The following is a 15,478-nucleotide window of genomic DNA, read 5'->3' as shown; positions in this document are numbered from 1 at the left end:
CCTGCTGCCCTCAATCCATTTTCTACAGCACAAGCAATGCAATCTTTGTAAAGACATATAGGACCTTATTAACATGGATGATACACAAAACAAAAACCTTTATGTAGTGATGTTTGTAAGAGAGATACAGCTCACGACATATAGATCGACAATTGGTATTATCCTTTTGTTGAACCCCTTTAACAATATGACAAAAGTTGTAGATCTTCTCCCTAGTGAAAAAGCAGTACTCATAAACACACAAAATGTTCAGAAGCACCAGGAGATACACAGACCCCAGGTTCAAAGCTCCTGACTTAGAACATTCTTTGGCCTGACCTTTAGAACTTCATAGCTCTTCATAGCTCTTCAGAAACTTGTCCTTTAGGCTGACTAACTTCAGGCACTGAGGACTCAAAATTTGAAACGCATTTCTAATTTACATATTCAGGGTCTCCAAAATCTGGCAAGAGAATTCAGCAGTCAACTCAAGCCACTTTCCCCAGAAATAGATGGCACCTCTGAAGGGTTCTTAAAAAGAGTAACATAAAATCATGATCAATCATGCACTTGAAACTCTCAGGTTTTTCAGCCCCAGTAGGTGCTGGCTAAGAAACTGCAAGTGGCTGTCTGAGGAGAGGCGCCATGGAGAAGTAAGAAATATAGTTCTAAGGGTTGTCCCCACAATCCCCTTTCCCCACCTCCCCCTACCTGAGCACCAAATGTCAGAGAGACTAAGCTCTCTGAAGTCTCCTACAAATTGCTTATGGGCACTAGACCAAAAATGTAAGGACCTGTCCTCCCTACAATGCTCTTAGACAGAGATGCTAAATCACCACCCAGATACATATAAGCTACATATCCTGCAGCTCATTTTACCAGATACCAGTGGAGAAATCACCAGCAAAGCACAGCCACCTGGCACCAGCTTAAGAACTATTCCTGCACCTGAGCAGGCAAATGTGGCATACCCATAGACCAGCATTTCTGTAGGTCCTGAGGCCATTCATTTTAGCAACTCTACAGAAAAAAAAAACTACTCTTTTCTCATTATCACCATTAAACTTTAGTGTTACAAGCAAACCATTAATATTGAGGGTGATGTTTAGAGTTGGGAAGAAACATAAAAATAAAAATGACCTTTAATTTTTAACCAGATAAGGTTTAGGGGAACCCTAAGGGAGTGAGAAGTCACTGGCAAAAGGAACACAGTGGAAACAAAGATGCTGATTTCACAGAAGCTACACCCAGCCAAACTGATGGCCGTGCTCTTCTGTTTCTGGAAACCATCATGAAGCCAACACAACTTCCCACTTTGGAGGAGGGAATGAAAATCATCTTTCCAGTGTGTTGAACTCAGAGAACTGACAATGTCTCCTTCCAAAGCAAAGTGAGTTCTGGTAATGAGCTGTGATATCAACCTCCCCATCTTCCTTCACCACCCCTACACCAACTCATTGAATAAGCACTGTGGGAATCATCAGCCTATTTTAAAAAGAGATTTATGGCCATGTTCACTCCTGATGCTTGGAAGCATCACAGTGAGAACTTGGAAGACCTGAATTATTAGCCACCCACAGTTATTTCCCACTTCAAAGTCTTATAGGAGCCTGGTTCTATCTCTCCAGATCCTGGTTCTCTCTCTCTTCCAACGTTTAGAAGTTGGTATCATTGGGTCTCTTTTCCTCTCCTTTGTTTGGCAATTTAGATTCCTTCCTCTGTGCCAATGGAAACAGAGGCTTTGAAAGATAAAGGGCTGAGGGCTGGGGGAGTAGGAAACGTGTCCAGAACTGAGGGCTCAGAACTAAGACACAGAGAATCACAATGGGGTGTCCAAATACTTCCACACTGACAGGCCTTTCCAAGTAGGAGCAATTCACATCCTGAAGTGAGACTGTCCTAACAGGACAGTTGTACAGAATACTGGCTAAGGTTTTGCTTTTTCCTCTAAAGAGACAACTTGCTCCAATGTGGGAGTGATAATCCTTTGTCTGGATGTGTTTTGTCACCATCATCGTCATTACCACAATGCAACAATAGCAACAGTTACTATTCCTACTACTATTACTACTTATTAGGCACTAATTACATGTCAAATACACATAGTAACTCACTCTGCATATATTGCCCTATATTATCCCTATAAAATATATACTATTATCCACATTGCACAGGTGAGAAAACCAAAATTCATGGAGCATTGAAGTAAGTCATATGATTTAAATGTAGTGCATCACTGTAGGGAAAATGGAAATTTTATGGCCAGGATTCTCACCTCATCGCCCACTGTATACATGTGATGAGGTAATACTTAGCCTGCTAGCCCATCCCTTGGAAGTAAACTGTTTACAGCTAATATTGCTATAAGAGAAGCCACAGAGCCCTGTGCTAGGGAGACAGAAGAAAGCCAAGAGGGAAGCAAGAGTGAGGGGAGAGCAGAGCTCAGTGCTAGGAAGCAGAGAGGGAAGGCTCGGAGCCCTGTGCTGGGAAGCAGGAGGGAGCAGAGACAGAAACACCAGTGGAGGCAGCACCTTGGGCAGAGACTGGAACCAGGGCCAGATATGAGTCTAGCACTTGACCTACTGCCATGAGAATAAAGGTTGGTGTGAGCCCTTTTTTACCTGCAATGTTCCATGGTCATTATTCAGTCTCACTGATTTAGTGAATTTGCCTGAAGCAGGGAATCCCCTCCTCCTGGAGCAACAATCATCAACCATGCTTCACTGCCATATACATCATCCCGATTCTACTCCGATTATAGGATGAATAATCAGGAACAATTAGCTTGCTTTGGGAAACGTCTCTTACCAGAGGACCTGGCATTCATTTGGTCACTATATGCCTACACATTCAATATTTTGGCTCACAGGGATGAATAAGATGCACATGGGCCCTGCCCTTAAGGAGGAGAAAACTCACCAAAAGCTAATGCCTCCCCAGAGGCCTCTAAGGTCTCTGCCATCCAATCTTCCCTGCCAGTTCTACCTCTTTTGCCCTGCTGAACCTCTTCCTTTCACATTTCAACAGATGAATTCGAAATACAGTCCACATACATATATTTGAAGGAGAAACCTCCAATGTTTTGAAATGATGGACCCATCATTCCTAATCTTCTACAGCAATGCTACCTTTTCAAAAATAGTAATCAGATTCTTAAAAGCAGGATCTAAAAGAAGTAGTAATATTCTTTAAACTATATTTTTAAAAGAAGCATGGTTGATGATACATGACACTTAGAATCAAATGACTTCTTCAGTGCTCCATGAATTTTGTTTTACTTACCTGTGCAATGTGAGTAATATATATAATTTTATAGGGATATTAGGTAATATATGCAGAGCATGTTACTATTGTGTATTTGACATATAGTAAAAGCCTAATAAATAATAATAGTAGTAGGTTGCTAAATTGTTGCTATTACATTGTTGTAGATTTTTAAAAGGAGATTCTTAAAATACACTAATCTAATCTAAGAATTAGAAAATAAATTTAGAGGCCAGATTATTTGTCTGTGGTCACATGGCTGCTGATACGTGGGTTTACTTCAGCTGTGGAAGTTGGTTTCTCTCTGTTCCAATATCCTCAGGCACCTGGGCCCCTTCTAGCCCACCACTCTGTCATCCAAGGGTGACACTCTCTGTCTGCATGGTGTCAGATTATGACATTCCCATTCCAGTAATAAGAAGGAAGAAAGAATAAAGAAGCAAAGTGCATCAAGGTTGCCTAATTTCACTTCTGTTTTATATCTCACTGGCCAGAATTCACTGATATGGTCACACCTAGCTCTTAAGGAGACTTCTAAGAAATGTAGTCTTTATTCTAACATCCACTTGTCCAGCTAAAATTTCTGCTACTAAGGAAGAAGTGATATTGGGGAAGAGCTTACCATCCTTGCTGCAGTTGCTAAATGGTACAACTGGGATAGGAACCCAGATCTGAGGGACTCTAAAGTCCCTACTCCATCAAGATCATGTAGGCTTTAATTCCTGTTTTTATAGCAATGACACTTGGCCCTTTCTTCTTCACTGCACTAAGACACTGTTAAGTATGATTTTAGAACTTTCCATAACATTTCATTAGCTTTCAATTCAATAGCTAGAAACCATCTCCAAGCTAATTTGTATGGTCTTTTGTGGTTTTAAAATATACCTACTAATTTTTTAATACTTCTCCCTTCAAAATATGGAGTCTAATTTCACTTATCTGAAGTGTGGGCTATATTTAATGACTTTTAACAATTATATGTGGCAGAAGTGACAACATGTGACATCTAAGACAGGGTCATCAAATGATCATTCATTCTAAGAAAAGCCAAATCTCACATCGTGAAATGGCTCAGTCTTATAAAGAGGCTCTCATGGAAGCAACTGAGGCCTCTGGCCAACAGCCATGTGACTGAGCTTAGAATTGGGTGCTCCAGCCCCATTAAAGCCTTTCCAGATCTGTCTTGCCAATGGGTTTCAGCCCCAGGCAAGTTCACTATGGATTCAGTGTGACCAAAGAAATTGACAGCAAAATGTTCTTGGGGTGAAAGGGTTATATACCCAACTTTATTTCCAGTGGCAGGTCAGTCACTGGAATCCCATTCACTCAGAGCGAGTCTGTATGCAGCAAGCCAGTCTCTGCCTCTGGGCCCGTCTGTCCCCACAGCCGTCCTCGGGCCCCTCTGTCTGTACAGCCATCCCACGGGCCTCTGTCCTTGGTGCTGCCAATGCTCCAGCCTCTGCTCTGCTTTCCTGCAGCCTTGCAGCCCTGCCACCGTGTCATGCCCAGAGCACTGGGTGGAGCTCTTTATATAGAGTCAACAGCCATGTAGTGCCCACAGGTGTGCAGTGAGCTAGTCAACCAGGGCCAGGTGAGAATCGTGGCCACAGGAACTCTCATTTTATCCACACTCTACCCCTCCAGGATTCTCTCCTCTCAATCTATGTGCCCTTAGTCTTCTGCAATGGTCCCTGTGCAAGGAAGCTTGAACATTGTTCTCAAGCTTCTCCAGCAAAAAGTCTTACAGACACACAGGCCGGACTCGTGGCTCTGTCTCCGACCTCTGCCTCTTTGGTTTTAAGGGCTGGAACTGCTGCTCTGGTTTCAGTTGTTGCCATAGTTCCAGTAAGAGCCTATTTGTCTTTCCGTCTAATTTCCTTCCATCTACTCCTGCCTGTATCAAATCAACCCACATCTGGGTCCTGGTAACCCTCAAGAGGCCCCTCAAATTCCTCCTGTAACAGGTCTTATTTCTTTCCAGGTTCTCGTTGCATCTGCTACTGTACATGTCACCTCGCATTTTGTAATGGCTGCCTCAAAGCAGGCTGCACTGTCAGGGAAGACAGCTTTCCCATCTCTGATCCCGACAGAACAATTCCATCCACCCCTAAGTCCCACAGCCACCAGCCCAGCCTGAGGATAGGGGCGGACCATAGAGTGCTCCACGACCTGGGGAGGGGGCTGCTCCTCTCCTTGGGGAACTTTCAGCTGCTGGGTTTTATTTTCTTTACAACCTCTCGGCATGCTTTCAATACAGGAGGCGCCAGTGCCTTCAGCACCACCCCTTCATCCTTCCCCAGCTCCTCCATTTCTGGGGCTGATGGCACCTTTCTCTTCACTCCAAGTGCCTCCTCTGCTACAGTGCCTCGCAGTAATGCCAGCTCAGTCTTCAGAAACTCTCTTACCTTAACCTCAGTGCTTCGCAGCTGGCATTCTCGTGCCACCCCCACCTCTGCTTCCCTCAGGAGTTCATCCTTTTCCTTGATGGCCTCTTCCTCCTTCAGAACACCTGGCAGTGCTGCCATCTCGTCTCCAATGGCACCTTGCTGCTGGCCCTCTCGTGCCACCTCCTCCCACATCAATACCATTTCCCTCCTCAGGGCATCCACAGAAGTCTGCAGCTCACATTCTCATGCTGCCATTCCTTGGGTCTCCTCTGCAGACCTTTTTAATACTGTGAGAAGCAGCCAACCCACAGTCTCTGCTGCCTCACGTGCACTCTGTTTCTCAAAAGACCTACTTACTATACCAAGGGCCACCCCTACTGCCTCAGGTGTCACCTCCACTTGCCTCCAGTCCTGGGGTGGGGCCCAGTCCTCTAGGAGGAAAGCCACCTCGGACCACATACCCATTGTGGGACGATCCACTGTCTCCCCACTCACAGGGGCAGCCCACTGAAGCACCCCTCCCATAAGGGCAGCCTGTCTTTTCCTTGGTCAACAATGAACCCTGCCGACTTTTGCCAATTGCCTTGCCAATGGGCTTCAGCCCCAGGCAAGTTCGCTATGGATTCAGTGTGACCAAAGAAATTGACAGCAAAATGTTCTTGGGGTGAAAGGGTTATACCCAACTTTATTTCCAGGTGGCAGGTCAGTCACTAGAATCCCATTCACTCAGAGCGAGTCTGTATGCAGCAAGCTGTCCTTGGGCCCCTCTGTCTGTACAGCCGTCCCACACAGCCATCCTCTGGGCCTCTGTCCTCGGCACTGCCACCACTCCAGCCTCTGCTCTGCTTTCCTGCTGCCTTACAGCCCTGCCACTGTGTCGCAGCCAGAGCACTGGGTGGAGCTCTTTATATAGAGTCAACAGCCATGTATTGCCCACAGGTGTGCAGTGAGCTAGTCAACCAGGGCCAGGTGAGAATCGTGGCCACAGGAACTCTCATTTTATCCACAAGATTCAACAAATATCCTGACTGCAACCTTTTGACATTGGCCCAGACTAGCCATTTATGCATTCCTGAGTTCCTGATCTGTAGAAACTGTGAGATAAAAATGTTTTTTGTTTTGAACCAGTAAGTTTGGAGTCATTTGTTACATAGCAATATAGCAACACAAGTCAATGTAAATTCAGCACTCTTTCAGCTTGAAAAACAGAGAAAATAGAAATAACCGTCTTAATAGAGAAAATGTGTTTTCTAAATGGCTGTGTCCTAGCTCACCACCTGTTTTTAAATGATTTGGAGCAGTATGTAAATGAAATGCCCTGAATGCCACTGTGAAGAGGAGAGACCAGTGGGCCATCCCTGCTAGAACATACTGCTAATATTACATCCCTGAGTCATCCCAGGAAACACCTGAACCTGCTGTTGGCCAATTCCCTATCAATGAAGCTAACATCAAAATGATGAGTTTTGGCAAACTCTCTTCAGCATCCAGATGGATAATGCTGAACAATTCTACTCAACAGGTTAACCTATTTATCTGCAGAAGCACTATGGGGCTTAATTACCCTAGTAGATCTATTAGGATGCATCACTGTTCATAGTGGAAAACTCCACAGCAGCAATATCAAGGTCATACTATGAGAGATGAATGGTTAGTAACTCTTGTTCCTCAAATATCCCAAGTCAAGCTCATGCTTTATGACATAGGTTCTTGAACTTTCATGCCAGGATATCACTTCTGCTATCTCAAGCAGGGCTCTTAGGAGTAGGAACCAGAGAAACATGTTCTACAAGGGGTACTCAGAATCATCTGGTGGGAAGGCTTTTTAAACTATAACCTGCCCTCATCTGCTGCATCTGAAGAGTCTAAGATTAGCACTTTATCTTTCATTGAGAATCACTGCCATCATAAGCTACTATTACGAGTGGAAATAGGTTTTAAAAAGTCCTCAGAAATTTGAGGGTGAGGAAAAAGTCAAAAGCCACCAGCCTCTCTGAAATAACAATACAAAATAATGTATATTTATTATAACCCATAGGACTCCTATTTAAAATACAGATGAGAAGACTATTCTTCCAATGGGACATTTGAAGGATGTCACTGGAATAAGGTAACTTGTGTTACCTTTTTACCCCAATCATGGGAAGCTTGGAGCTAACTGTCACACTCATTCAAGGTAATTGTATTAGTTTCAGGGGCTGTCATTTATTTTTCTTCCTCTTTGTATGTGCATTTTTACTCACTATTTTTATTCTGACAGCCTTTGCAGTCTGTGTTTCTTCCTTTATCATATGATGTCTCAATCACATTTGGAAGCAGGCAGCATACAAATTGCAAATGGATAAGATGAAAGTGGCAGGGCCAGCACTCAAGTTTCCTTCTTAGACAAAGCTATCAAAATGCACTTTCAGAACAAGATGCAGGAGACCACAAGACTTAGGCAAATGTCCCTTTAGCGAGTGGGTCCTTGGAAGCAGCTATCATCAGAGAAATCCCTTCTTCACTCTGCTCACAAAGCTTCACAGCTCTCCACAAAAGACTTCCCTCTCCAAGCTCAAAGACAGGTCAAGCCTCCAGGAGAAAGATACCGAGGTAGATAAAAGCCCCAGGTTGTGAGGCTAATTCCCAGCTTGGAGAGCTATATATCTGGCACTGCCACTCTGGTTGCCTGATGTGGTTTCTTTTTGTAGGTTTTACCACCTCCTCTGGAGGCAAGAACTTCAAGCCATCAGCCTTTTCAGGTAAGAGCTGTGAGCATATCTTCTTGTGACAGTAATGTCTCTGCCTCCTTAAAAACCCTCTTGAAAAGTCTATAGTGGCAAGTGCCTCAAAAAAAAGGCAAGTGGGGAGTGTCTCTGGGATTTTTTAATCAACCAGCAAAAGTAGAGGAGAAATAAAAGGGAGATCTAAGGATAGGAGTCTTCTTTACGAGAAACATATGAGGGGCCACATGGGTTGGGTGGGATGGGGACCTTCTAAGCTCATGACACAGAAGCTGGCCCCCTGCTGGCATGAACTCCATCCAGCCCTTCCCTGGGCTGCAGTGCACCCTTGCTCTCAGTGAGAGCATGCTGGGCTCACACAGAGCTTTAAAAATATCTCTCCACCCACTGAAAGTTTGATTAATCAGCCAAGTTCTCACCCATGTGTCACAGTGGTGGCAGTGACATATATGATAGTGACATGAGGGTGCAGGGAAGGCACAAATGGTCTTATCTAGCAGGGTTCAGAGCCAAAAAGTTAAAAAGCATGGGCTCTGAAGCCAGGTGGCTGTTTGCAACCCTGTTCAACACATGCTAATTATATAACATATAATTGGACAAGGTTATTTAACATCTCCATTGTCCACATTTGCATAAAGAGTGTTCATAACAGTACCCCCCTTAGGATTATTGAAAAGGATTAAACCACATATTCACATAAAACATTTGAACAATTCCTAGCACATAGTAAGTACTCAATAAACTGCTGCTGTGATGATCTGATAATGTGACAACAGGTGAATAGCTGTTTCCCAGAAGATGGAATACTACTGACAGAGAGGCAGAGAACAAAGGTAGAGAGGCAGCAGAGAACCATCTGGAAGGCATGCAGGAAGTCAAAGCAGACAAAAAGAAAGGTCCAGGCCATATGGGAGTCCATATGCGTCGTTACCATTTTGCTATAGCTAACACAGCTGAACGCTGTGGAGAGCCATTTAAGAATCATAAGCAAAAGTGAGGTGTTAAAGGGTAAAGTGCTGCGATGGGTGAAAATTACTTTTAACTGGTTCAGGTAAAAGAACAAAATAAAATTATTAATAATAGACTTCTGCTATGACAAAGTAAATGGTACAAGAATAACCCTCCCATTGTGCACAACAACCATAAAACTGAAGAAAATACATAAAGCAACAGTTTTTGGGCAGGAAACAATAGAAAGCACAGGATTGCATTTGCAGTGACAAAGGGGACTCACACGGTGGTGCTCTGCCTGGGGAAATTTCCCAACCACAGTTTGTGCTTTGGGGTGGCTTGAAGGGGCTAGAATCTGTGGGGTTAGCTAGGAGAGAGAAGGAAACTATGTGGAAAGTGGGCCCCAGAAGCCTGTGGTGTGTGGGTTTCCTATAAATATTTGGCTGAAGGCTGGGCTACCTGTGTACAAGTTGAGATTAAATCAAGGCTTACCAGGAAGCAGCTGCCATGAGGTTGAGAACAGAAAACACATACTAGAATTTAGGCAGCACTAGGAACTGTCTGAAAACCTCACTAGTAACCCCAGGCATCCAGCTGAGGCCTTGGAAGACCACCTCTTCAAAGTACCAAACACACTCTCGAGGCCAACTTTAGATCCCACCTGCCCAAAACCTAACACCAAGCCCTGACAAGATCCACAAGGAAGATAGTTTGGAGGCTCAGTACCTGCCAAGTTAGGGGGACTTGGGAGACACCTTGGGATGTCTACAGCTCCACCCCAAATTACACAAGTTTAAGGTGGTCAGCTAGTAACTCAACTGCCTACTAGAGCACACATCAGCCCTCTTCAAAGGAAGATAACAGAACACAGAGTCTCTATAACACAGCACTCACAATGTTCAGTCAAATATTAATAGGCATGCAGACAAACAAGAAAATCTAACCATAATCTAAAGCAAGAAAGACAATAGAAACTAACCCCAAGATGGCCAAAAGCCTAGACATTGGATTTGGTACCAGAAGACTTTAAAGACTATTATGAATACAAGAAAATATGCTGAGAGAATTAAAGAAAAATTTGTTTTAATGAGTAAACTCAGAGTATTTCAGCAGAGAAATGGAAATTATAAAAGAAGAACCAAATTAAAATTCTAAAACTATGAAAACTTGTGCACATGTGTGTGCATGTGTGTGTGTGTGTGTGTTGGGAGAAAGTCTGAGAGAAAAAAAGCAAACATGGCAATATTAATAATTAGATGAGCATGCAGGTGTTTGCTGTACTGTCCAAAGCCTCTGCGGTGTGAATATTTCTTAAAAGATTAAAGGGATATTAAATATATATATATATATTTCTATATTTGTAAGACAAGAAGAAAAAAAGCAGTAAGCAGAGGGTTAAGCTCATTAGTGTATATGTGAGAAATATTCCTCCCTCATGGTGACATGAACTGGACTGGCTTGTGGCGCTCTCCTAGACGAGGCCCAAGGAGGTCAGTCCCAGCGACCTGGCCCAAGGCAACAGCGGCATGGTCAGACAGGAGGAGTTAGCAAAATAAGCTGAGAGGTCAAGATCTGCAGGTCTTAGCCAGTCATATGTGGGGAATAGGAGGTAAGGAGGAACTGGGGATGACAGCCAGGTTACAGGTGAGGCTGACTGGGCATGCTGGGATATAATTTCCTGAGAAAAACTCCAGGGTAGGGGAAGTTCTGAAGAAAAACGAAAATCCATTCTGCTTTCGAGTTCAAGGAAGTCGTGGGATGCCTACAGAGGATGGAGATAGCAGGTATAAAATTCAGGAGGGAGGCAAGGATTGAAGGTGTCCACCTCAAGGTGGTGGTGCCTAGACCCTGCGGGGAGGGTCTCCAACCCCAGGAGAACAGTGCAGAAGGAGGAGGCAGAAGGTGAGGCCCACGTGCGATGACTGGGCACAACCAAGAGGTAGAGAAGAAGCAGGAGAACCAGCTTGCGACTGGATGCCAGGGCAGGGACATGTCCATCATTGTTCTGTACCCCAACTCCCTGTGCCACATGCATGGGCAAAGCCTCAGAACCTTGGGCTTCCCCAAGAATCAAGCTGCAGTCCTGTGAACAGATCTGGGCCGCATGCTTTTCACACCCCGCCTGCCTGCTCTAAGCTCTGCACACATTGCACAGGCTGCCCAGGGGCCCCAAGATGCCCATAATAAAGCCTGAGCAGCCAGGACTCAGGGTTCACCTTGGCCAAAAGTAAATAAATAAGCAGAAGGACACTTCCATCCGAAAATAAATGGCCCTTGTCAGGCTGAGAGCCTCAATTACCACCCCAAAGCTCTTCACCAGCCAGCCATAAAGGCTGGCTTCACTGCCCCAGGAAGCCTCATGGCCCCCACCGCTCAGCCTGCCCACCTGGCCTTTCAGGGCTGTGAGACACCACTCCGGCTCGCTCACCTGCCCTGCTCCGCTGCCTGGCCGGGGGAAAGCAAGCTCCTGAATGCGGCCGTTGGTCCCAGGACATGGAGGGTGTTGCTGACTGGTGCTGCACAGGGAGAAGGGCCAGAAATCCAGCTGGCAGTGTTCTTGAAAAGCTGTGCAGTCCAGGGTGGCTCAGATTTAACAGAAAAGGCCAGTGCTCTGAACTGTCTTGGAGAAATCATCTCGATTATTCATGGCAATGTTGGGAGGAAAACTGAAAGCCAGGATATATGAAAGCCTCAGATGATTTCCAAACTTCATTTGGTTAGTAATCTCAGCCTTTTCAAGAGCTGTCCAGAAAGCACAGACTCTCTGCCCTGTTCTCATAGCTCAGTGGGGCTCTGCTCAGGAAGCTTCCATGCCCTCCTGCTAACTGATGCCCTAAACCTGGGGGACCTGAACAAATAAACACACTCCAGAGCAATGTACCACTGTCCTACTCTCCTTGGAAGTGAACTCCCCAGGTGGGGAAGAGGCTGAGCCTCACCTCGCCTGCCATACACAGCCAGCGTTGGCCTTCTCTGTGGTCACCAGGACAGGCCCACTCCAGAGGCAGTCTGGGCTCCACTGCCAGCTTCTTGTCCTGTGTTTGAATGTCCTCTGGCTCCTGCTATGAAGGTCCCACTCTGCTCTCCTGCCTCCGGTCTCGGTCCAGACCACAGTGAGCACCTAAGGAGCCCAGCCTACATGCATCACCCCTACTTCTCTCGTATCTGCCACTTCACTGCTCACTTGTGTAAACATGCAAGCCTTTCGATCAGCAGGCAAACAAAATGTACAAGAGCAGGAAAAGCTATTGGATGACGACAAGCTTGATGTCACTGGCCCAGAGCTGAATCTCCCTACCTTCCCATGGTGGGAAAAGGACATTAAGCTTACAACTGTGCACAGAGAGAGCACACCAGTTCAGACCATGACACTTAAAATCAAATATGTGGGCCATTTGGGGTAATTTCAACTTCTCTATTTTAGAAAGCAAATTCAAACTTCATGCTTTAAATGGTGTTACAAGGAACACAGCATTTCAACACACTAGGGAAAACTGGTTTGGCCTCAGCAGATGTAGCACCTCTGCAAACATCTGGCTGATTCAACCTAATTTTCTATTCTAGAAAAAATCCTTCTTCCTCTTTGAAATTTTTTTTTGATCCAGGGTTGTTTTGCCCAGGGGGATATGAGCCCTGACCCACAATAGATATGGTCATCATGTTCCTATGTTTGTGACCATCCCAAGCCCTGCCCTGAACACCCAGGACTGTACTGCATTGCAAAGGAACAGAGAGGCAATTAAAATAATTGCTGTCCATTCCCACCTAGACACAGCTTCCAGATGATTCTTACCTGGGCAGGATTCAAAGCACCATGGCCACAAGTCAAGAGACAGCCATTAGCAGGGCTTACACCTCCCCTGCAGCTGGGCCCCATCATAAATGACAATATGGAAACACGGCAATGCCATTGGTGATAAAGATCCCATAAACTGGAAAATACATTTTGGTAGTTGAAGACTATTCCTCCAGTCAGTATCCAAGGAAACCAAAATAGTCACCATAGATTTTTCAGGTTACAAGGTCTGTCCCTCTCAAAGAAGTCATTTACGCAGAATTTATCTCTGAACTCTTTCCTGACTCACCACACATGGTTAGACTTGGCCCCGCTGGCAGCCAGAACCTGGCACTTTCACTTTAGAGGCACAATAACTTCAGATGTCCCCCTTGGGGGGCTAACCTATCCAACAGGGCAGGCTCCTTACCATCCAGCTCCTCCACAGAGATGTTAGCAAGCTGCTCACTGTCGCTGCCAGCAGAGAGAGATCGGTTGAGGTAATTCCCCTTGTACAACAGGCCAGCAGTCACATGGTGGAAAGGCATCTTTTCCCTATTGACAAGAAAAGGGGGCAGGGAGAGAAGACATCATTCATTCCTCCTTTCCTTCCTTAAAGGACCACCCTGGTTTTCAGATGGCCAGTATTATTTTTTAAATAACAATAACATCTTAGAGAGAAGGTCAGAAGATCCCAAGGTCCCCGGGCCTGAACAGTTCCCAAATGAGCTCAAGTTCTATCCCTCCCTGCACAGTGCATCTGACTTCACTGTCCCCATTTAATTATGAATTTGAACCTTTTTGTCCTTGCAGACTATGGGACACCATGTCATCATCAAGCTGCCTGTCCATGCAAACAAGAATACTGTCCTTGACCTGAATAAATTCTTTCTCAGTCCTCATAAGAAAAGACCACACATCCCAGAAATGCTGAGCTGCCCAGGAACTAGACGTCATGGCTGTGACCATGCAGAGATCCGAGTGTTTCATTCTACCCAGATAAGGCAGGTGTTTCATTGAACAGCACTCAGAGAAGGTAGGAAATGCCAGGCTCTAAGCAAACACGTACAACTGTCTGCCCCTCTGAGGAGCAGCCCCCATGCCTGCTCGGGATGCAAATGCCTGCTCGCAGCTTGTGAGCTCACCCCTCTGAGGTACTGCTCACACCTGCCCTGCCATTCAGGACACCTCAGGTGTCCCAGAACAAAGCAGCTTCCAGCATTCCCCCAGGAAATGAAATCACCCCCTTAGACCAGAGCTTCTCTGCTAGAAAGGCCACCCCTGGGGCTTAGAAGTTCCCAGAAGTGCAAAGCAGGCCAGAGGCTCTAAGCTAAGGTGAAAGGGAGGGAAAGAGGTAGTAAGAAGGATGAAAAAAGCACAGAAGAGAAAGTGGAAAGGCAGTTGGAAAGGTGGGCCTCTCCAGAGCAGAAAGAGCATGGCTCTCCTACAGGGAGTGAGCCACTCTGCTACCCCATCCAGAAGGGGGTAAGAGGACTGATAACCCTCACTGGAATTGGGGACTAGGTAGTAGTATGAGGAATCAATTATAGGATGTGGGTAAAGAGCACCCCTTACAGAATTCCAGGGAGGTAAAGTGGGCTGCACAGAAAGGGGGAATCTCCCCACCACTGGGGGCATTCAAGCAGAACCTAGAGCCTCCCTGACACAGTTCTGTGAGAAAGAAATGACCCCTGGACTCTCTCCCCATACATCTACCAGTCTCCAAATAAGTCACTTGTAGAGCCCCTTTCCTTACTAAGGTTTGCATCTGTACAATGAGCTGGAGTGGGCCGACGGGACCCTCCAGGCACACGTGTAAATTACAGGAAGACAGCCAGCTGAAGGCCGGTGTGGACACCCAAACCCTGCTGTCCACAAACCACACCCACAACAGCCAACACCCTGACCATGGGATGCTGGAGCTGGCAGGACCAGGGGCGGGGCTCCTGTCTTTCCTTGGGACACCATGGAGTGACAGGCCCAGGAGGACACCCTCCCCCCTCCTTCCAGTCTAGAGCACACCCCAGCACGTCCCTGTTTGGGCTGAGAGCTGCTCACCTAGAGGCCCACCAGTAGGACTCATGAAACTTACAGGGCCTGACCAAGAGCACAGAGCTGGTGAGTAAAAAAAGCTGGTGTAGGACACATGCCTCCTTAATGTTCTTTCGACTAAGCAGCCTCAGCTAAGCAGACACTTCTACCTGGATGTCAAGCTCTCATTTCCAACTCAAGATGTCTAAAAACGAATTAATTATCTTCCTAAAAAATAGGCCACACTTCCTGATTTCTCTATTTCTATCAAAGGTACTTTTCACTCATCATAACAACTGGGCCAACTCTCGCACATGTTCTGAGCCCTGAAAAGCAAAACAGACACATGGCTGAGTCAAGAGCCAGCC

The 15,478-nt window shown here is 45.8% G+C and overlaps 1 protein-coding gene across 2 annotated transcripts in view; it reads right to left on the bottom strand.

Annotated features, from left to right (window-relative positions):
- Window positions 1-15,478, bottom strand: part of CALN1 (calneuron 1) — a 636,055-nt gene that overhangs the window by 429,445 nt on the left and 191,132 nt on the right. For both annotated transcript variants that reach the window (XM_036907892.2, XM_036907894.2), the window contains one exon: window positions 13,510-13,634. In XM_036907892.2, coding sequence (XP_036763787.2) covers window positions 13,510-13,634 — 125 coding nt within the window. The remainder of the gene's footprint in view (window positions 1-13,509; window positions 13,635-15,478) is intronic.

Source organism: Manis pentadactyla, chromosome 10 (assembly GCF_030020395.1).
Source record: "Manis pentadactyla isolate mManPen7 chromosome 10, mManPen7.hap1, whole genome shotgun sequence".
NCBI lineage: Eukaryota > Metazoa > Chordata > Mammalia > Pholidota > Manidae > Manis > Manis pentadactyla.
Note: the sequence above shows the minus strand (reverse complement) of the source record. Positions and strands in the feature narration are given on the sequence as shown.